Genomic DNA, 22,063 nt, shown 5'->3' on the forward strand with positions numbered 1-22,063 from the left:
CTCTTCATAAAAGGGTAACGCCTGACACCTGTCCCTATTATAGCACTCATTCTATTTCCGACGCTTTCAGTATAGAAAACAGCAGCATAAGTGTTATATAAGTCCTTGTTAGGGGCTTTCGTGCTCGTTAGTGGGGGGTTTCCCCCTCCTCAATAGCTCCAGGCGCCTCCACCGCGGCTTGGCCCGCCAAACACTATGACTCACTTGTTTATTCACTAACCACTTCATTATTATGTTTTTATGGACATTACATAAATTATCTAAGTCGTGTAAGCAAACACCCGGTAATTTGTTACCTAATTTGAGAGTAATTACATATTTTTATAAGTAATTGCAGTTAAATTGTGACTTTATTTAAATGATATCTTCTAAACCAAACACCGTAAGTACCTATACGTAACTAAATAATTAAACCACACATTAAACTAAACTAAATATTTTAAACTCAGTATGTATAAGTATATACAATTATACATGTATATAACTTTCTACCTACTACTTATTTGTATCCATAATTATAATGTTTAAATTGTTTAAATGAAAAGTTCTAAACCTAATTATATTTGCTCAGAGTAGGTAACACGATAACTACTGTTTAATTCTGATAAGTTAGGTAATAGTTGGGTGCTTATTGCTTAAGGATTACAATAGCGTAACTGCGTAGATGCAAGGCCCCACGTAGACCTTCACGAACCCCCCCTATTAAGTCTATTTTAAGAGGAAACGTTGCTGCTAAAGGTTAATTAGGAAGTTACTTTCTGAATGTTACAAAAGACATTTAGAAATGGGGTAAGTAATACGAGGTATAAAAACGAATGGTATAACATTCACAAGGTATACGCCCATATGATATAAATTTATTAAGTATAACGATCACTGTGCATAACAAACGAAAGGCATAATTACTAAATACATAATTTCGTTAAGAATAACGTTCAAAAAGTATAATTTCAATTGATATAACGATTAAAATGCATAACGTTTATAACATATATTCTACAACGGATATAATTATCATAACGTATAATGCACAAAAAGTATAAAAGATTGTCGTATCGTCTTTTCATTATTATTGACGTTATGTGTGGGGAACGCTCCGCTCCGCTTCGCTGCGCTCCGCTTTAGTTTCGCCGAACATGTGCACCTAACACGCTCCTCCTCGCTTTGCTCGTCGTCGCACCTATCTTTAGGTTTTGGTACTAGGGGTTTCGACATTATTATTATTATTGGCGCTATGTGGGGAGACGCTCCGCTCCGCTTCGCTGCGCTCCGCTTTGGTTTCGACGAACATGTGCACCTAACACGCTCCTCCTCGCTTTGCTCGTCGTCGCACCTATCTTTAGGTTTTGGTACTAGGGGTTTTGACATTATTATTATTATTGGCGCTATGTGGGGAGACGCTCCGCTCCGCTTCGCTGCGCTCCGCTTTGGTTTCGACGAACATGTGCACCTAACACGCTCCTCCTCGCTTTGCTCGTCGTCGCACCTATCTTTAGGTTTTGGTACTAGGGGTTTTGACATTATTATTATTATTGGCGCTATGTGGGGAGACGCTCCGCTCCGCTTCGCTGCGCTCCGCTTTGGTTTCGACGAACATGTGCACCTAACACGCTCCTCCTCGCTTTGCTCGTCGTCGCACCTATCTTTAGGTTTTGGTGCTAGGGGGTTTGACGGCGTTGGGTAATTAAACACAGATTATGAACTTTATACTAAACTAGCTGTTCCCGCGAGCTTCGCATCGCCTTAAAAAGTTTTCTCGTGAGAATTCCGGGATAAAAAGTAGTCTATGTCCTTTCTCAGGGTCTAGACCAATGTATACCAAATTTCATTCAAATCCGTTCAGTACTGATCCCGCGCGCTTCCCTTCGCCTTAAAAAGTTTTCCCGTGGGAATTCCGGGATAAAAAATAGCCTATGTTCTTTCCCAGGGTCCAGACCGTATGCATACCAAATTTCATTTAAATCCGTTCAGTAGTTTTGGCGTGAAAGAGTAACAGACAGACAGACAGACAGACAGACACAGTTACTTTCGCATTTATAATATTAGTTAGGATAGTTAGGATGATAGTATATATTTTAATCGATATACGTAATGTATGTTATACGAATTGATATTAGTCCTCGTAAGTATTATATATTTTGATTTTATATAAAATGTACGTTATACCAATTGAATCTTATACCTTATGAAAATATAGATTTTGTTGTTATACGTAACGTTCATTATATGTTGTGAACGTTATTAATGTGAAATTATACATTTCGTTTTTATACGTCGCAATACGCACCCTTAGAAATGTGAAAGTAAGTACTCGTACATAATAGTAGTAGCCCAGAGGGAATGTCCTTCGCTTGCCAACAATGTTTTGATTTATTACAATTCCCCGGTCAATATGAAAATAACTGATCGCTTTTTCGCATGCTAAAGAAGATAAACAGCGCTTTCAATTTCATTATACTTTAAGCTGCAAAAAGGCAGAATGTGACAATTCATGGCCAGAGTCTGGTGGACATAAAACATTGTAATAAAAAAGTGTATTGGGCCATATATTAGCTTCGACGGCTGTAGGTCTTCGAGCAAGGTTGAGGGCGTGACCTTATCACGGCTATAAACTACCCTCAACCGACACCGACTGAATATAGACCCATTGTCATAAGCTTACCTGGCTTTTGATAACATGATTTTCTTTCGAATAAAGCCATGAATGGCATCGAGCATAAGGTCACTTTCGGGACGGACACTCAAGCAAACAATCGCTGTGTATTTCTGTCTTCAAAGGTGTTTCATCTTTCACACTAGATTAATGATATTTTTATGAAATATGAAAATATTCTTAGATACTGCAGCATTACTAGGTTTTTTTTTAAATCAGGCACCATCTCAGATTAAATATGTGTACTTTACAGGAGTCATGAGCATCATGACTCTCATGAGCTTTGAGTGATGGAGTAATCTGTGCCCTTAAAATTGTATTTGTATTCAATAATTTACAATAACAATGTATCTAACCTGCTGCCAGATGTAATACGGGAAGCGATACGCCACGAGCGCGGCCGCCACCGTGTGCGCGACCGTCAGGAGACTCCCGAAGGCGATGGCGGCGGGCGCGCCGACCGGCAACAGCGCGTAGGCGGCGAAGATGGCCCACACCACGTGCTCCGCGCCCTCAGCAGCCGAGCCGGCGGACCAGGCGGGCAGTTGGGCCAGCAGTGCGGCGCCGCCCCCGGCCAGCGCCAGCCAGCAGGCGCGCGGCAGGCGGCGCTCCGGCGCGTGTTCCGCCGCGCGCCCGCACCACCACGCCAGCCCCGCGCAGAGCAGTGCGTGCGCTGATAGCACGCACACCTGGGGGGTTATGTTGCTGGTTAATTTCATGCGAGTCTAAAAGTGTGTAGGTACCATGTTCTTGTTGGGCCAATATAGTTGAATTTGCCATAGATATTGAACGTTAGATAGTGGATCTATTTACTGTCATAATTAATTCATCATCTTTCCATTGCACACTGCTGGCTAGAAACCTCCATTTGCGGAAGAAAAGTTTTCAGGTGGCCCCACGGTGCCCCTTTATCCACTATCCATCAGATGGTTTTCTAACTACTCTCCCACCATCATTCGAAACCATAATAGAACGAACAATTTTAACCACATTCCGTCTTTATCATTGCTGGTATCAAACACGACCTACCTGCGGAGTCCTCCGCCAGCCGCGCGCGGCATCCACCCCGGCCAGCGCGGCGGCCACCAGCGCCCACAGCGCCAGGGCGGACCCCACAGATGCGCGCTGCAGCTTGCAGGCGTACCGCGCGTACAGCTCCTCCAGCTCCGCGGACTCGAAGCGCCGCCGCGCCAGCCGCGCCGCCCAGCCGCGCGCGCGCATCGCCTTCACCGCGTGGTCCATCTCACCCGCCCCCGGCGCCGACCACGCACACACCCAGCATCTGGAACAACGACCAGGTTAGTGCAGCTGTACAAAATTAATGTTACATTTTTTTTATGAATAGTGTCTAGCTTCGGCGTCAATTGAAGGGAAGAAAGAACTGCTAGTACCTAATTACCTATACCTCCTTACCTACCTAAAAATAGTAAAGTTTTTTACGTTCTAACCCTGAAGGCGAGCCCGTCTAACCTTTATCATCCCACAAAATATTCCACCTCATTAATTACAACGTCCGCCCAGTGATCCACTCCCTATGGACGTGTGGAGAAGAGCCAAGAACGCGTCTGATTGGCGGGAGGAAGCCAATACTTCCTGTCGACTCTTTCTGTGTCTGAGCACGACTATTGTGAGCTTCGACAAAGCTCCATATTGATTGAATTATAGTGAAATAGCTATTTCTTTCATATTGATATTCGGTTTCGCCAAAGAAATGCCACGCTTAACCTTTTTATTGTTACTACGTAGTTTGTAAAAGAAGACGACGGGTTCAGTTGGCGACCAGATTATAACCCCGCAATTCGCAGATATTTTCGCAGACTCGGTGAAAAGTCTGATTGTTTCCGTGAGATTTTTCCTCGTGAAGCCTTTGTGAAAAGACCTTCCTCTTCGAGGTATTTGTACGCAAAGCTTTTTTGAACTTTATATTAATAAAAAAAAGCTTTTGCGGATTAAACTGTCTAGCCTGCAGAGGTTTACTCCGGTTTGACTTGGAGTCACGGTAAGGGAGTCGAAGGGTCACATGTGATGCACAATTGCACATGAACCATTATATAGTGTGACCTAATCAGCTAACTTGACGACTAATGTTGCTAGCATAATACACTTTTCGACCTTGTCACGAACTGCTATAATGTTCATTATAGTAAATTGCACATGATACACAAGTGAGCAGTTTGTGAATTTGATAGGGTGCAAAAGTGCATATCAAATAATGGGCCTACTGTATATTTTATGCCTGGATTGTTTGTCTTCCAATGTCAATGCCCCCGCCCGAGTTTATATCTCTTGTCACGGAATGTAAGATAAACAATATCCCACTCATTATAGGTTGCGATGCAAATGCACACAGCAGTCTATGGGGCTGTAGGGAAACTAACAAAAGGGGTAGGGAATTACTCGAGTTCCTATTATCCAATAATTTAAGTGTCCTGAATAGGGGATCCGAGCCTACGTTCGTCACGGCTCGGGCCCAAACCATTCCAGATGTCACAATCACTAACAGTCAGGCGAGGGACCTGGTGGTAGGCTGGAGGGTGCTTCCAGACGTGTCCTGTGCGGATCACAGATGGATATCTTTTAAGCTAACATCAATAATACCCTTACCTAGACAATATAGAAATCCGAGGAAAACAAACAAAAACGATTTTCACAATCGTTTGCATAAAGCTCTGGGAGACACTCAGCCGTATGACAACTTAAATAGCGGTAACATGATAGACAATGCTGTTGACGAAATAACAAACGTCATTGTCAAAAGTTATGAAGAATCATGTCCTCTAGTGACTGTGAGTGCTACACCTCGGAAGTGGTGGTGCACATCACTGGAGAAAATGAGATCAAATGTAAGAAAACTTTTCAATCGCGCCAAGAATACAAAAAAAGAAGAAGACTGGAAAGCATTTCAAATTGCCAGGAACAACTTCAAAAAAGAGACTAGAGCAAAAACCAGGGAATCTTGGAGAAATTTTTGCGCAACAATCCAAAGTGAATCGAAAGCCGCGTGGGCGAAAAAATGCGTATCGAATGATTCTCAAAATCAGCTAGATACATTAAAAAATCCAGACGGGACTTATACAAAAACCGAAAGCGAAAGGAACAGCCTCTTGCTGCTCACACACTTCCCTGGCTGTGAAATGTTAGCGGAGGCGTCGTGTGATCAAGATATGCTGTCACCAATTATGAATTCTTCTCCATTGCAGCCGCCGTAATAAATGAAGAAAAAGTTAAATGGGCTATCTCTTCGTTCCTTCCCTTTAAGTCGCCGGGAGCAGACGGCATAGTGCCGGCTCTTCTACAGTGGGAGGTCGACATTATTGTGCCAAGGATGGTAGTTATCTACCGGGCCTGTCTGGCCCTGGGATATATACCAAAGGGATGGAGAGAGGTGAAGGTAGTATTTTTACCTAAACCAGGTAAAGATGACTACACTTCTCCGAAAGCCTATAGACCCATCAGTCTGTCATCATTTCTTCTAAAAACTTTAGAACGACTTTGCGATAGATATATACGTGACGGTGCACTTTCTGTGAAACCTGTTCATCCTAATCAACATGCGTGCCACACAGTGGTAAGCAAAATCGAAAACTCAATATTGTTACAACAATCCTGCCTTGCAGTTTTTATCGATATTGAAGGAGCTTTTGATAAAACTATGTTCAATAGCATAAGTAATAACCTTAAAAATCATGATGTAGACCCGGTCATCAGTGCCTGGATAACAAATATGCTTAAATCAAGAACAGTATCTTTTACTTCAACAAATACAATAAGATGCAAAGTAGCAAAGGGATGTCCGCAGGGTGGAGTGTTATCTCCATTGCTGTGGGTTTTAGTTGTGAATGATCTACTTTGCGATCTAAATAATAAAGGTTTTACAACAATAGCCTACGCCGATGACATCACTATTCTCATCGGGGGCTTGTTTGTTAACACCTTATGTGAAAGAATGCAACTTGCACTAAACATTATAGAGGAATGGTGCCATAAACATGAACTGTCGGTGAACCCGACCAAAACAGAAATGGTGCTATTTACTAAAAAGACTAAAATAGGCAATTTAAAACTACCTAAACTATTTAATACAACCTTAAAGTTGACAAATGAGGTAAAATATCTTGGCGTATGGCTAGACCACCGTTTAAGCTGGTCTAAGCATATTGACAAGACCCTGAGTAAAGCAACAATATCTCTTTATCAAACTAGTAAACTTGTTGGATCTAAATGGGGATTAAAACCGAAGCTATGCAAATGGCTGTACACAGCGGTGGTCAGACCTATAATAACCTATGGAGCAGTAGTGTGGTGGCAAAGATCAAACCTCACCACTGTGAAAAACAAACTACGACAGTTTCAAAGACTTGCATGCGTTTCAATCACCGGATGTATGAAGTCAACCCCAACAGCCGCCCTAGAAATAATTCTAGGACTTCCACCGCTCGATATTATCATCAAGCAGGAAGCTAAAGCGGCGGCGATAAGGCTAAGTAACCTGGGACTCTGGTCAACGAATACCACTGCACAGGGACACAGTCGCATACTTGACATTGCCAAGTTGTCGGCTCCCGGGTCCACTGAATGCAGCGACACTACTATAAAGACGTTTATCTTCAACAGAAGGTACACTATCCAGCGAGATCAGTGTGGCACATCAGACGAAAACAATTACGACATCAATATCTACATTGACGGAGCCAAGAACAAGAAGGGCAGCGGTGGAGGTGTCTTCTGCCCGGAACTTAATTTACAATACTCTGTCAGCTTCGGGAACAAAGCTACTGTTTTTCAGGCAGAAGCTGCCAGCCTACTTGACGGAGCTACACAAATAAAAGACACAAAAAATAGCAATATCTGCTTCTACACAGACAGTATGGCTATTTTAGGTGCCTTAGGCAGAACTGTAACAAAATCTAAATTAATTTTAGAATGTCACAGAACACTGGAAAACCTAAGCATTTCAAACAATGTAACAGTACAATGGATTAAAAGTCATAACGACAATATAGGAAATTGCGAGGCTGACCGACTAGCAAGAATGGGATCAAATACCCTACCAATAGGGCCAGAACCATTTATTAGATTGTCATCAAAGGCAATAAGGCAATGTCTCACCGATAAAACACTATCTGAACACAATCAGGAGTGGAAAAATCGTGTAGATTGCAGACAAACTAAAGCGTTTATTGTATCACACAACCATAAACTTACACGCTACTTACTCAACCTGTCCCGTAGTAATATATATCATTAATGGTAGGATTAATAACAGGACATTGTTGCGTGAATAAACACTTATATACTATAGGTAACTCAACTAGTCCCTTATGTAGGACATGTAAGGAAGTAGATGAGACGGTTGAACATATTCTGTTAGCTTGTCCACCTACTACAGAAACAAGATTATCTATTCTTGGACCAACTGAGCGCCTACCTCAGCTATTGCAACACCCAGGCCTGCTACTCCAGTTTACTCGGGAGCTAGGCTGGCTGAGCTGAAACCAAGGGGATATGTACAAAGGTTCCACTCGAGAGAGCCACGTACAGGAACTTCACCCCCTACGAGAATAGAATAGAATAGAATAGAATTTGTCTTCCAAATGTCTTAATTTAGACGACGGAAATTAATTAAAAAACTCGAAAATGCCCTAACGTCCATTTGCAATTATATTATAAATTAATTTGGTTGAAGATTTTCCTCTTCCCCTACCTAATTTTACGGCTTTTTGTGTATCTAAGATTTTCAATTAAAATAATTATGTAGGGTATATCGCATAAGCTGGTATTTCGACAATACATTTTTTTTTTTTTGTTTTTTTTTCTGGTATTTCGTAATGCTAATCATGAAAATTAGGTAAACATTTACTGGAAACAAACAAAACTGCTACACGAGCATCGTAAGTTTTATAATTAGCCAGCACAATGGACCTAAATAGTGCTACTAGGTAGGTACATAGTGCTTTTCGTTTGTTTATTTATGTACAGCCATGTTTACTTCTATTTAATAATTTAAAACACAAACCAAGCGTAGAGTTATGATGAGGAATGTAATAAACAAAATGAACGTTTAGAAAAACCGGATTACTCGTATTTTTGGCGCATTATACACGTAACATAAAATTACCTACTCCAGACATTTAATAAGTAGCTAACAAAAACCAAAGCAGGTATTTCCGTAAACTAAAACGTTACTGTAGTAAACAAGTTTATACTCAAAATGCACATTATTTCCGTGAGAACTGGATCAATATCTATCACAATCCATAACACGATCAGCTAGAACTCAAATATGTTGTTACAAAATTTTAAAGTAAGTTGTTACATTCCTGCCAGATGAATTGGCACAAAAAGGTACGAACTGGTTTAAAACTAAACATAGAACGTGTGCCCCACGTACACGCCTATACTATATATATTATATATACGTAGGTAAGTACTGAAGGTCTACTGTTGCTTAAAATATAAAGTTTCCGAAATTCCGAAAGCTATAAAATAGGTAACTACGTTTAATGCAACGTGGATTAGCGCAGCTGATCTCAGAAACTTATTGTAAACGTATTTCGTGAAGCTAGCGTAGCCACCGGTACACGCCTCGCCTATTTCCCGTACGGAGGCAGAATAAAATATGATCATGTTCAGATCTAACACAATTAACGTGCCCGTGTTACGGGTGTCGGAATGATTAAACACCGATTAAGCATGATCGTACATACAAAATACTATACTTACTACTTATAAGATTTATGGTTAGTCTAAATTATTAGCCATTTCATTTATTGGCACATAAACACTAATGATGATGAGAAAGCATTAGCAAGTCAGGCAACAACCGAGCGGACATTACGTACAAAACTTGGATGGAAATTTCGTTCGTGAAATGGTGAACCGAAATAGCCTGAAAACATTGAACTTCCTTCGAGAACTCCGGCTAGTATTGCAGTTTCTTGTTAGTGCGGACTCGGCGTTCGATTTAGTTGCAAATTGGAAGGAGAACTTGCCAGAAAAAGAATTCAGTGGCCTACGTGACTCCTTAACGAGACCCCTACTCCCCGCCACCGGACGAGGCAGCTGCTGAAGTGACGTGCATCTAGTATTTGAAGCACTAATAACCGTATTTTCGTTTAAACAGATGGTACAATGCTGATATGTTTTTACAAGAATTAAAATATTATTTGCTTAGGTACTAACACTTCCAGTTTATTAACACTATTCATTAGTAACTGTTCGTTTAACGTCTGATGTTTAAATTGGTGATTCTATCATAGTAGCTTAATGGAGTCATCAAAACAAATGATTAAGTCACAAATTCTATTAGGATAAGGAAGTATACAATGTGGTCACGTTATTAATGTAAGAATCTATTATTACCATTCAAATAATCGTCATAATAATAGTGATAATAAAATTACAATTTGGCTTGAAATATGACCTTGCCATCAGGAAGATCATCATTGGTGAGGTTTAAAAGGTCCTATGTACAGATTGTACAGCCGGGTAATAGTCAACTACGTCCTATGTACAGCCAGGGAAACTACAGGACATGGGCCTCATGCAAGACTGGAGGTTCACTGTCATAATCTCCACGCTTGGCGGGTGGGTTGGAGATATACGGTAGCACCCAGGTAATGTATCCGCACTACACCTAGAGTAAAACAATCGCATTTACATAACCGAGTTGACGCCATCGTATCCGCCCGTCGCGAAACTTATCGGAAATCCATTCTGGTTCGTATCATACTTGCGAACAAATGCGATTTTCCAACGCAGTAGACCGATCAAGCTTTTATGATGGATTTATGATTAAAAAACTTGTTGCCGTTTTTTTACAAAAACAGGACTAGGATACCATGTGTACCTACAAGCTATAATGTTCTCATTTTCAAATAAATAACAGCTACGTTAGAGTTGAGTGAAGTGTCTTTTACCTACTTTATACTAGTAGTATCATAAAATATTTCAAGGTAACGTAAAAACTTTTTATGGCTACATTTTATTAATATACAGGTAGTGCGATTTGATCAATATTCTGAGACAAACATTATTCTTTTCAACGTAACTATTCCAATGAAACATACTTTTTCTAAATTGAAGCCATGAAACAGATGGTAGGTGTGCAACGTTTATAAACAAGCAACGTTTTAAAAAAGCGAATGATACAATACGGAGAAAGAAACATAAAAGACATTAACGAGCGCAATTATCATAACAAACAAAAATACAGAACGAAGAAGAAAGGACCTACCATGAAATCCCGATCGAGGTTTTGAGGAAACTTTGGTATTGGATCAAACACATTAGTTTTACCCGTTCTCAAACAATATTTAGTCGTATACTTACATTACATTTTGCAAGTAGAAAAGTCAGAGTAGTCTCTCACCTCTGACTCTTAAAAAGTGTTTTTAACTTCAGCGTATAATTTGAAAACGAGCTGATGAACCCTGAACGAGGTTCTTTGTCTTGAAAGTGCCGCTCTCTCTCGGAATTACGAGCTAATCAAGTTAAGAGAATTCTATCGGAAAGTTGTGTGGGCGATTTTTATGTTCTGCTGTCGTAACAATAACTTTATTAGATATGCTTTCTTGCTGAAACTAAATTCGATTGGTGCTGATGCTGATCAAGTCTGCTTTCAGTAATAATAATAATAATAAGGCGGCAGGGCAGCTTGTGGCGAGCTGTTGGGCATTAGCGACCCCACCCACCCGATGCCGGGGAGAACCCCTGTTCCTCATCTCTGGCTTGCCTTTATTGGTTGTCCAGAGTGAACACTGACGAGGAACAGGATCTCCCACCTCTTGCTTGCCTTCATTGGCTGGCTTGAGTGGTGTACCGCTAGAGCAGCAATGCTCGAGGAAGGATGTATTACCCAGTAAGGTGCTTGTAGGGATCTTGACCGATAACGCGATTGTCCTGAGAGCCGTGGAATACCTCTCCATCCTTAGCACCTCATGCCATGTTGCCCCCTTGTTGCTACGTCACTGTTATGTGCTAGCGACTGTTTTGGGGGGCCCATTTACTGTGTGTGCGAGTCACCCCCTGCCTTTTTATCCGTGTGTGAAACATATAGGTCCAGGCAGGGGCCATAGTCCTTCCATAGTCCCAGTTACCCAGTCCATTTAGCACCCCCTTCCATAACCCTGTATTAGTTTTCTCCATATCCTACAATAGTCCTGCACTAACCGTGGATTTTCCTTGGGTTTACTCCATAGTTTACACAAGGAAAATCTTCGGTTGGTGTCACATTTCATATAGATTAATGTTGTCAAACGGGCCACTACATGTTGGCTTCGGCCCCATGCACGCCTTCCAAATGCCCGGGACCCCATGGTCCCGTGATGGTAACGACACAACATAATAATAATAATAATAATGCGGCAGGGCAGCTTGTGGCGAGCTGTTGGGCATTAGCGACCCCACCCACCCGATGCCGGGGAGAACCCCTGTTCCTCATCTCTGGCTTGCCTTTATTGGTTGGCCAGAGTGAACACTGACGAGGAACAGGATCTCCCACCTCTTGCTTGCCTTCATTGGCTGGCTTGAGTGGTGTACCGCTAGAGCAGAAATGCTCGGAGGAAGGATGTATATCCAGTAAGTGCTTGTAGGGGTCTTGACCGGCATCCGCGATTGCTCTGAGAGCCTTGGTATACCTCTCCATCCTCAGCACCTCATGCCATGTTGCCCCCTTGTTGCTACGTCACTGTAATGTGCTAGCGACTGTTTTGGGGGGCCCATTTAATGTGTGTGCGAGTCACCCCCTGCCTTTTTATCCGTGTGTGAAACATAGGTCAGGCAGGGGCCATAGTCCTTCCATAGTCCCAGTTACCCAGTCCATTTAGCACCCCCTTCCATAACCCTGTATTAGTTTTCTCCATATCCTACAATAGTCCTGCACTAACCGGGGATTTTCCTTGGGTTTACTTCTATAGTCTGCACAGGGAAAATCGTCGGTTGGTGTCACATTTCATATAGATTAATGTTGTCAAACGGGCCTCTACATGTTGGCTTCGGCCCCATGCACGCCTTCCAAATGCCCGGGACCCCATGGTCCCGAGACGGTAACGACACAACATAATAATAATAATAATAAAAAACGTTTATTCCGTGCCATCGCACACACACAGAAAAAAAAAGAAAACATAATGAAAAACAGTAATAAATGAACACAAAGACCTTATGACTAAACAAAAGAAATAAATGAGAGGATATGTGATATGTAATATGTAATAATAAATCAATCCTTCTTTGTTGACACTTAGGTTATGAAAAATTTAAGATTTTCATTTTATATTTAGGTCAACCCTGACTACTTAACTTCGTATCTAAGAGCACTCTAAAATTTTCTCATCAAGTAAATATTTTTAAATTTATTACTCCTTATCCTCCATTACCTACGCTCACTAATAAAGATACTTCTCGAAAATACGGCTGAAATGTTATCTTCATTAAGAGTTTTAAGGGAATTCGTTTTCGGGAAGGAATTCCGTTAATGTTAATTTAATGGAATCTCTCTTAGCTGCCTAATATCTGTTTGAGCGAATCAAATCATGGTTTCGCAGTCACGTGAAGTACGGTGAGCGAAAAGTCGTGAATCAAGAGAGGGGGGGGGGAGAGGCTCGCGGGGGTCACGGTCGCGGGACATTGAACCCAGACGCGGCTGGCTATGCCGCGGCCGCAGGCTAAGGAGTTCCTTCCTATTTGCAAACTATTGGCGAATTTTAAGTTCAAGTCGCCATTTAGAGGTTACACTATGAGTTATGACTCGTAAACGGTGAAGCGGATTGTGGCAAGCCGTATTGGGTTATCCGCACGCAGTGCTATTCGGAAATTGACGCATACGCATCGAAATTTTTGCAGCAGTAGCGTCAGCTATTTGTAAAATTTGTCAGTTCCATAGCTTACAAGAGTTACAATGGGAAGGGTATTTTTTTATGAATCAGCAGGGTATAATATAACCACTGAGGTATAACCGTAGAACATAATATAAAGTCGAATGTCGATAAGCGAAGCAATCGGAAAGGCTTTGCCCGCACTTCTCTTCCTTCCGGTTGAAATTCAGTTATTGAAAGGGAGACAGGCGGAGCACCGACTGACAAACGTAGCCTTTTTAGACAGATATTAACATAAACATCGACGGCGATACGATCGGTACTGTCTCGGGAATACGATGCGATTAAGTAATCAATTTAAAATGCAGGTACGTTTTTGTATGAGTACAAATGCACAGCGACAATAGCGGGTGGCTCGCTTGCGAGTCACCTCTGAGCCTCTGACTACCCCTTCGGGGATTACAGTCGGTTATTTAGGTTTTATTTGGGTAATATTTCTCGATTTGTATATTTTGTAACTGAACAGACCACAATGTGAAGATCAGTAAAATGAGCAGAAATAAACTTGCTTAAACCTTTTATAACCGGTACACCGGCATCCACGACACAGGCCGAGCCTAGTGTGGAAGCCACCAAAACTCGTAAATTTACTAACTCACACACTTCCAATTTAATTTCATAATATTGTACTTACTCATTTAAATTCATAGGTGTTTAAATAAATATTTTTGATTTTTGATTTTGATCCACAATCTAATAGTTAAGTACCTGATACCAATGTAATCATTTTGGGTAGAAAATATTGTACATTTATAAACATTTATCCACCAAAGTAAGAATAAATCAAAGAAACAAAACCACGTTCAGAATTCAGATACACAACAATTAAACTCAACTTTTCGACGTGGCGTTTAAACCAACGCGATACGGAGATAATTAAAATTTTCCGTGCACATCTCCCCTTAATTACAAATTACGAAACACAAATTCACTTCAAAATCGCATTAATATCTAATTTGAATTTAATCTTGATGAATGATAAAGCATTTACATAAAGCTTACAGCTGAAATTACTCAAAGAGCTTACTTATAATAAATCAAACCTTTTATAAAATGTATATCAAATTTCGAATATTTGCATTTAATAAATCCTCAACAAACGTTTATTTAATGCGAATATTACCCGGTACTTAATGAATAAACGATAACGTTGAAAATTTGAGCATTATTTTTATAACATTATGCAGAAAAACAGTCCTATATAATAATTTTGATGGCACACGAATTTATATCCCAAAATGTCAAATCTTTTCTTTCTTGAGTCTCGTTAACTCGGAACAGTTTCAGACAAGGCACGGAGACATCTTAAAAGCTTACACAAAGCGACCAAGTTGACAATGTTGACATGCCGACGCATAATCGCGTTAACTGCCGTTTGGAGGCAACCGCCCGCGCCCATGCAACCTTTAATCTTTGTTTTGGATATTGTGTGTGAAGTGTGAAGTGATCATGTAGGTAGGTACTCTGCTAGCATTGCCCTTGGAAACACGAAAACACGCCTTAGGTGCCGTACCTTGTAATTATCCGAGTCAACAAGAAAAACTTGCAGTACATGTATTTAAAGTTTATGATTACTGTTGCTTACAGTTTAGTGATCGTTATTTTGTTCTTAGGTTGCTTTTGTTTGTAAGCTACACAGAAAGGGTATAATTAATAAACAGGCTGAGAAACATTTCTACGCCGAAGTACTGATTATAGAGCCATAATGTTATAGTTTGGTTTAACTGTTTTACATATAAAATTTAAGTAAGCATTCGAGATCATTTGCCGTCTAGTAACACTCGCAAACGCCGTTGAATATCCGCGATGACGACACGGCGACACATGTGGTGCATCAGCACGACGTCACGTGACGTCAGCTCGTCTTCTTGTTTCTGTTGGCGGCCACTCAACTAGCGGAAGACACTTCACGGCCCGACCAAGGGCATAGCACCCTACAGCGGTCACTTCGAATATTACTATTTGTAACACACGGTTTTCCCCATTTAGGTTCAAGGTTGGCTGGCGCAGATCGAGCCCCTGATAAGCCGAAATAAACCTCGAATATTGGGGTCGGGTGGTGCGAGTGGGTAATGGCCATGAGCCTTCACTAGTATTGAAATGAACTTGTAACCTTAGGAAGTTTATGACCCTCAGCAGTGATGACAAATTAATGAGCAACTAAGTAACTTTAGAACCCTTAAGTGCCAATTTCTCCATTCTCGGTTAGAGCATAACCAGGTATTAGTGGTTGACTTTTGACACATCTGTCAAGAATTTTATATGGAGATGACGTATAATTGATGAACCAATCCCGGTCGGTTAGACAACCGACTATGGAGAAATTGGCACTTAAAGCATTTTTATGTAAAGAACTACACGCTTTAAAGTAGGAACACCTCGTTTTTTAAGTAATCGGGTTTAGGGATAAATTAGTAGAATAAATTGGTAAATAAATTTACATTATTTCTGCTAAATGGAATAAAAATGGCATCCATAACACGAAGCGACATTTCGATTGCGAATAGTTCATGGAACTCATCACAAAATAGAGCGCAAGTACTAACCCCCTGGCCACAGCCAGTATTGCGGCGCGAAGTGCTGGCAGGACCGGTCTACACCATATACCGAGTGTAATTAAAGCGCGCCGTCAAAGTAAGCCGTTATTATTATCGGACAAGTAGACAGACACACCTGCTGTCCGACGACCGGTTGGTCAACTGATCGACGTGACGATTTACCTTCATTGACGATATCATCACATATTGGTCTAGCTAGGAACGTACTTAAAGTAATTTGGCTGCAGATGGCCGTAATTGCTTCGTGAGATGTTCGGTTATTATATCAATGTAGTGTACATATGCAGGTGGTAGCTATATTTTGAGTATTTTTTAGTTTGTTTCAGTTAGTATAGTTTCTCAATTTTACCAATATATACGGTGTGTCGGTAAGCTGATCCATCAGAGAAACCCCGAATTCCGATAGAGTGTCTCCGGCAAATCTTAATTACTTGAGCTAATATTGGGTAAAGGTTATGTAACCAATCTCTCCCAAGATAATAATATCATGTATACTAACGACACTGTTGTTTAGATTTAATTAAATTTAACAGCCACATACAAACTGCCACGGTACCTGCTACTTCAAACGATATATGCCTACATTGTTCCACGTATTAATAAAATTTATTGTCCCTGCAATAAATGTGTAGTATAGTATAGCTACGAAGATTCAGAATAACTTGAAGAATCCTGTGATGTATGTGTAATGAAAAAAAAAGATCCCGACGAATTGAGAACCACCTCCTTTTTTTGAAGTCGGTTAAAAATTCCTGCGAGGTTCACTTTGCCTTAAAAATTTAACCGTGGGCATTTCGGGATAAATTAACAATACATATTCTTTGTATTAATACAGCCAAGATTGCCAAATTTTATTAAAAAAATGTCAAGTAGTTTTCTTGTGAAAGAGTAACAGACATTCCTTGTAGAATAGAATAGAAATTAGTAGGATGTTCAAAACTTACTAACTTTATGATATTAAGTTGAAATGGGCAGTTTTAATTACATTTAATTTTGAAGCTTTGTAGAATAGCTTCCAGTGACTCCGTTCCGTATTTTTCGTCTGTTCTGAAGACATAAACATGGTGGAATGTGACAGGCGAGGCCGCTGCGCTGGAGCGGCACCGTGCTGAGGACAACGCGGCGCGGACTGCGCGGGCGCACGTCGCCGACACCACAACGAGGAGTGTTTACGTAGGTGGTGACAAGCACCAGGTAAATCTTTGACTGGTTTTTAATTTTGTCTATTGCCTACCTGTCTATACAAATACTCATCTAAGGTACCTACGTCCTAAGAAAAAACTCGTATTAACATTACATAAAAAATGAGCTATAATCCTCGGATCAGCTCACACGCAGTCCGTTACGCGTATTTCGCGATCGCATACAATATTCATCAGCCGTCAGCCTACATGGTCTCCTGAACTTCCGAGTTCTTGGAGCCGGCGAGTGACAATGAACACAATCAGCCATCAGTCACGTCGCGAGGGCCGGGAGTGGGGTGCTTTACCACACTTTGGTATTCAATCGACGTAGATTGGCAGCGCCGGGAAGGATCCCAGCTAAGTGTGTCATTCGATTGACAGATGAAGGACGATTCCCGGGCGACCAAACTACCGAACTTCACACAACGTGTAGCTGTCCTGTCAAAACTAATTGGTAAGTTACGTAGTTACGTAACGTGTGTTAGTGGAACTAAATGTTACGGATGCGTCTAGATACGAGCAGCTAATGTGATATCGTCAGAAAATGTGGTTTGAAGAATCCGGTTGCTTAATTGTTTATTATCCACGAATTCCACGATAGTGTAACCGTCATAAAAGGTAGTTGGTCGTGTGAACTACGTCAAAATCGTTGTTTTTAAATACTTCGGTTCCCCCAAGGACGGTGAGGTCATAGGACATATGCAAAATATTTTGAAATCCGCTTTTAACTTGTTCCACGTGTTTTTTTCGATCGCGATCGTCCACTCCTGGACAATGTACACAGAATGATGTAAGGTAGCCATGACGGCTCTTCGTTTAATTAAGAAAATAAAACATTCATAAATTAAAACTATAACTACTACGAGTAGATAAGCTATAAACACAAGTTTCTATTACAATGTCTAGTCAACTAAATTAGTAAAATTAGCAAGTCAATTAAAAAGGCGAACAGCTTAATAAAAGTTAAGTGATTGATGTGACGGCTGACAAGCCTTTGGCCAGCTTTAGACCAACAACAACATCGTTGAATGGATAAATCTTTAAGTACTATTTCTTAAAGTTTTAACTCTTTATTTGAGTGTGCTCGCCGGTTTTACATGAACAAAAATTACATATACATTTACTTAATTAGTTAGTTTATTTCAATTGAATCAGTCAGTAATCAAAATGTTTTCCTGTTAGGTACTCTTCAAATAAGGCGCCTTTCGATACATAATTTCTTAGAATCTGCGAAAACGTAAGCAACAACAATACCTCATTGTGTTACAACTTGGCCGAACAACCATAATTTGGCAAAATTGCGCCAGTATTGATAAACCATTCCTTCAGGGTAGGAAGTTTTTTGCTAAACTAAGCAAAAGCATTGAGTGAAACGCATTTCATTTCATAACTACGGTGGTCTATGGTGGACTGAGATGTATACTGTATGTCCATTTAACATAATTAACTTAACATTTTGATTACGCACATTCCATTTATAAATTAAGCTAAGCGTCTCGAGTTAATGCAATATAATATTTATATGCATTCTTATATGATACAATTTTTTTAAATATTGTATTCATAATTAATAACAAATGCTGAACAGTAAATCAGCAAGCAACAGCAATCAGTAAGCTCAGAACTAATCTCTGGTAAATTTGTTTATGAAGCAAACACTTCCTAGAGAGTTCATGAAACTGGGGAAGTTAAACCTTAGCTAAACTGTGATGTTATTTTAGTCGTTTAAAACTTTATAGCTGCTGTTGTGCAACGGTTACCTTGCACAACTACCTATATGTTTTTATTTTGGTCCGTATCAGCACAAGGAAAAACGCGTAAATATAAACTATAACAGTATTTATAACTACATAAATCTAGGGACAGATAGAATAATAAAAAACTTAAAGGCATATTATATTTCTCGAATGGAGACTCGGTGAAGCGTAGCATCCTTAGCATCTCAGCAATTACTACCATGATCGGATGATTGATGGATGATGAGTTGATGACCCGTCTAGCCGCGGCCGCGCTGAATCATCGACATGTTGCGAAGTCGAATATCAATATCACACAGGTAGTAGGTATGTAGTAGTGTAGGTAGATGCCCAAAACCACAGTCCCGAAGATAAAACCCGTTACAAGCGATGTGGTTCGGTGATCGGACGCTCCTAGGCTGCTTGGTAGGTGTAGGGCTTACATCATTCTGTGGCCATTGACTTGTGGCTTTGTGTTGTCCACAAAAAGTTATATTTTTTGCAGTTTTTTTTTGGGAACTCAAAAACTGGGTAGGCATATAATATGTAACTAAGTATACTTACTTACTTTACATTTTATTGATTTGTTGGACTGATATTTCGCATTTGTGTGTTACTAACATAAAAACTCGTGTTTTCCGACTTTTATTTCTTTCCGATACGTTACGTTCCCATCATTTAACTATAAACAGGCATTTCTTTCCCCTTTTGATGTGTCTTGTCTTCAGCCGACAATTCAGTAAACAGCTGTACAATGACTGCCTATTAGCGGGGTGTTGGGTAATGGCGTTTTCAGGCTATGATGAGGCTGGCCGGGTAACTAGGTCAGGCTCCAGCCATCTGCAGCGAGCCTCTGTTCATCGAATATGCATCTAATCATTGAGGAATAAGATCTACAAGGATTCCAGGGGATCTTTATTGCCGGTCTGTTTATTATCGGTTAGGTGGGTGGAGATACTCGGGGGTAGATTGTAGTGCTTACTGCATCAGATTTTATCGTAATCTGATAAAATTGTGATTAGAGTGATTCAATATTAACAGCTTTATGTACCTACATAGATATTGGATAACTAGGCTAGGTCATTTCACAATTAGTATCTAGGTATTTACCAGTTAGAGCCCTGCCTGGGCACATTACATCACGTCAATGCTTGATTCGGCCAATTATTTCATGATGAGCCGATTGTAAAGGGCAGATAAATGTGTAGATAAATAAATGAGAGCAAGATTATTTGTCGTTTTGCCCTAGCGTCTTGTCCTTCAGTAGATGTATATTTTCCTACTTAAGTAAATACCTACAATAAGAAGAGGTGATTGTGCCTGTTTGCGGCCCTGTGTAATCCTTGCAGACCTGCGATCTTTCACTGTCAAACGTCTGTCAGATCCATCATCATCAGCCAATAATCATCCACTGCTGGACATAGGCCATACAAGATCCATAGGACAAGTGTCTTGTCAGATTTGTCAGGTACCTGATCTGTCAGTGAACTTCAATGTATGAGGTTGGGAATCAACTCAATTTTTCCCTTTTTGCACAAAATAGCATTTTTTTTTTCATTCACAAAATAGCATTCGATTGTTTTTTGAGTGCGGTAGGTATTTTATTTTATTTACTACTTCGTTCCTAACACTTTATTTAGGTTAAATCGTATCAGATTCCTGTTTGAGTAGCTACCTGGCCTGGCGCTGGCCAATACAGGATGCAGAATGGATAAGCCGTAAGTATGTACATTAGACAGCAAGGTGGCAAAATGCATGGGTTTCAAAGTTTCAATCTTATCCTTATCCTAGTGGTTCAAATATAAGATCTGCAATTACATAAACCTCCTGGCAGTAGAAAGTTGGGAGAATGCAATAAGATATAACTATGCGTTGGTAGGTAGTTCATAATAAAAAAATACTTAACTACTTACTTACTTAAATAAAACTTGTCAACAAACAAAAATAAATCGCTTAGCAAAATATCTTTCTCTTCATTTTACAATAGTTAAGTACTTAAGTAAATCTTTTTTGTGAAGGTAGAATACAAATCCCTTTGACCCAATTTCGGGCGCGACACACAAATAGAACTTACGACTCGCATTCAACCGGATATTATTAATATTAATTGTTGTTAGAGAAACATGCAGTCCTGCTCCCGCGGCAGGAACCGGCTCTCATCGGCTGCCCATAAATAGAGGTGGTTATAACGGCTAAATCTTAATAATGAATTATACGTTATATTATAATTTTATATTCGTTGTCTTAAACTGTTATTGATATAACAGTTTAAGACAACAGTTTAAGATAACGAATATAAAGTAACAGTATAAGTAATATCCTAAGTTGTTATTGTGATAGCAGTATAGGTATCTTAAGCTGCTGTTTTTTTTAACAGTATAATGAACGATACGTTATCATCTTTATAAATATATTTTCAAACTATAACGTAAAATTAGAAAATATGATACTTATAACTTGTTCAGTTGATATGTACTCGTATGTTACTTAGGGGGTAGAATTATAATTTACTCGTAATATAAGCATGAGTGTATGTGTAGTTTTACATAATACTTAGGTATTAGGAACATTCTATTCATGAATATCCATGTTTGATTTGCGTTTTTCTTTGTAATGTTTATATCAAAATTATAATGATATTTATGAATTATGATTGAATATTACAAATAAGTTAACACGTAGAACTAAACAATAAAGTTATACACTAAACACACTGTTTTTATACATATTTAAGTTTAAACAATGTGCCGAGCAGTTATAATTTTTCGCGCGACGATATACCGAAACGATAAACTGTTATAAAGACAATCAATATAATGATACTCATAACAGTAGTTGAAATTATATTCATAATGAAAAATAGCACGAAGCAAAATAGGCTCTAATACTAGTACACAGGGATCATAATTCATATTACTAATTTCAATATTCGATTTGTTGGCCAATCTAGAGACATCTCTTGACGATTTTAGCAACTAATTAGATTTGACAAACTATAATTTGATTAGAACGCCGTAAGATGGCGCTGTCACGAAAAAAATTTTTTTACGGAAAA

General features: G+C 39.8%; 1 protein-coding gene across 9 annotated transcripts in view; it reads right to left on the reverse strand.

Annotated features, from left to right (window-relative positions):
* The window catches only part of LOC105380532 (Ca(2+)/calmodulin-responsive adenylate cyclase), a 79,986-nt gene that overhangs the window by 57,432 nt on the left and 491 nt on the right, over positions 1-22,063 (reverse strand). For all 9 annotated transcript variants that reach the window (XM_048623310.1, XM_048623309.1, XM_048623308.1 and 6 more), the window contains exons 2-3: positions 3,683-3,935; positions 3,010-3,342 (exon numbers count right to left, since the gene is read on the reverse strand). In XM_048623310.1, coding sequence (XP_048479267.1) covers positions 3,010-3,342; positions 3,683-3,895 — 546 coding nt within the window. In that variant the 5' untranslated portion in view covers positions 3,896-3,935. The remainder of the gene's footprint in view (positions 1-3,009; positions 3,343-3,682; positions 3,936-22,063) is intronic.

The sequence above is a fragment of the Plutella xylostella genome, chromosome 10 (assembly GCF_932276165.1).
Source record: "Plutella xylostella chromosome 10, ilPluXylo3.1, whole genome shotgun sequence".
NCBI lineage: Eukaryota > Metazoa > Arthropoda > Insecta > Lepidoptera > Plutellidae > Plutella > Plutella xylostella.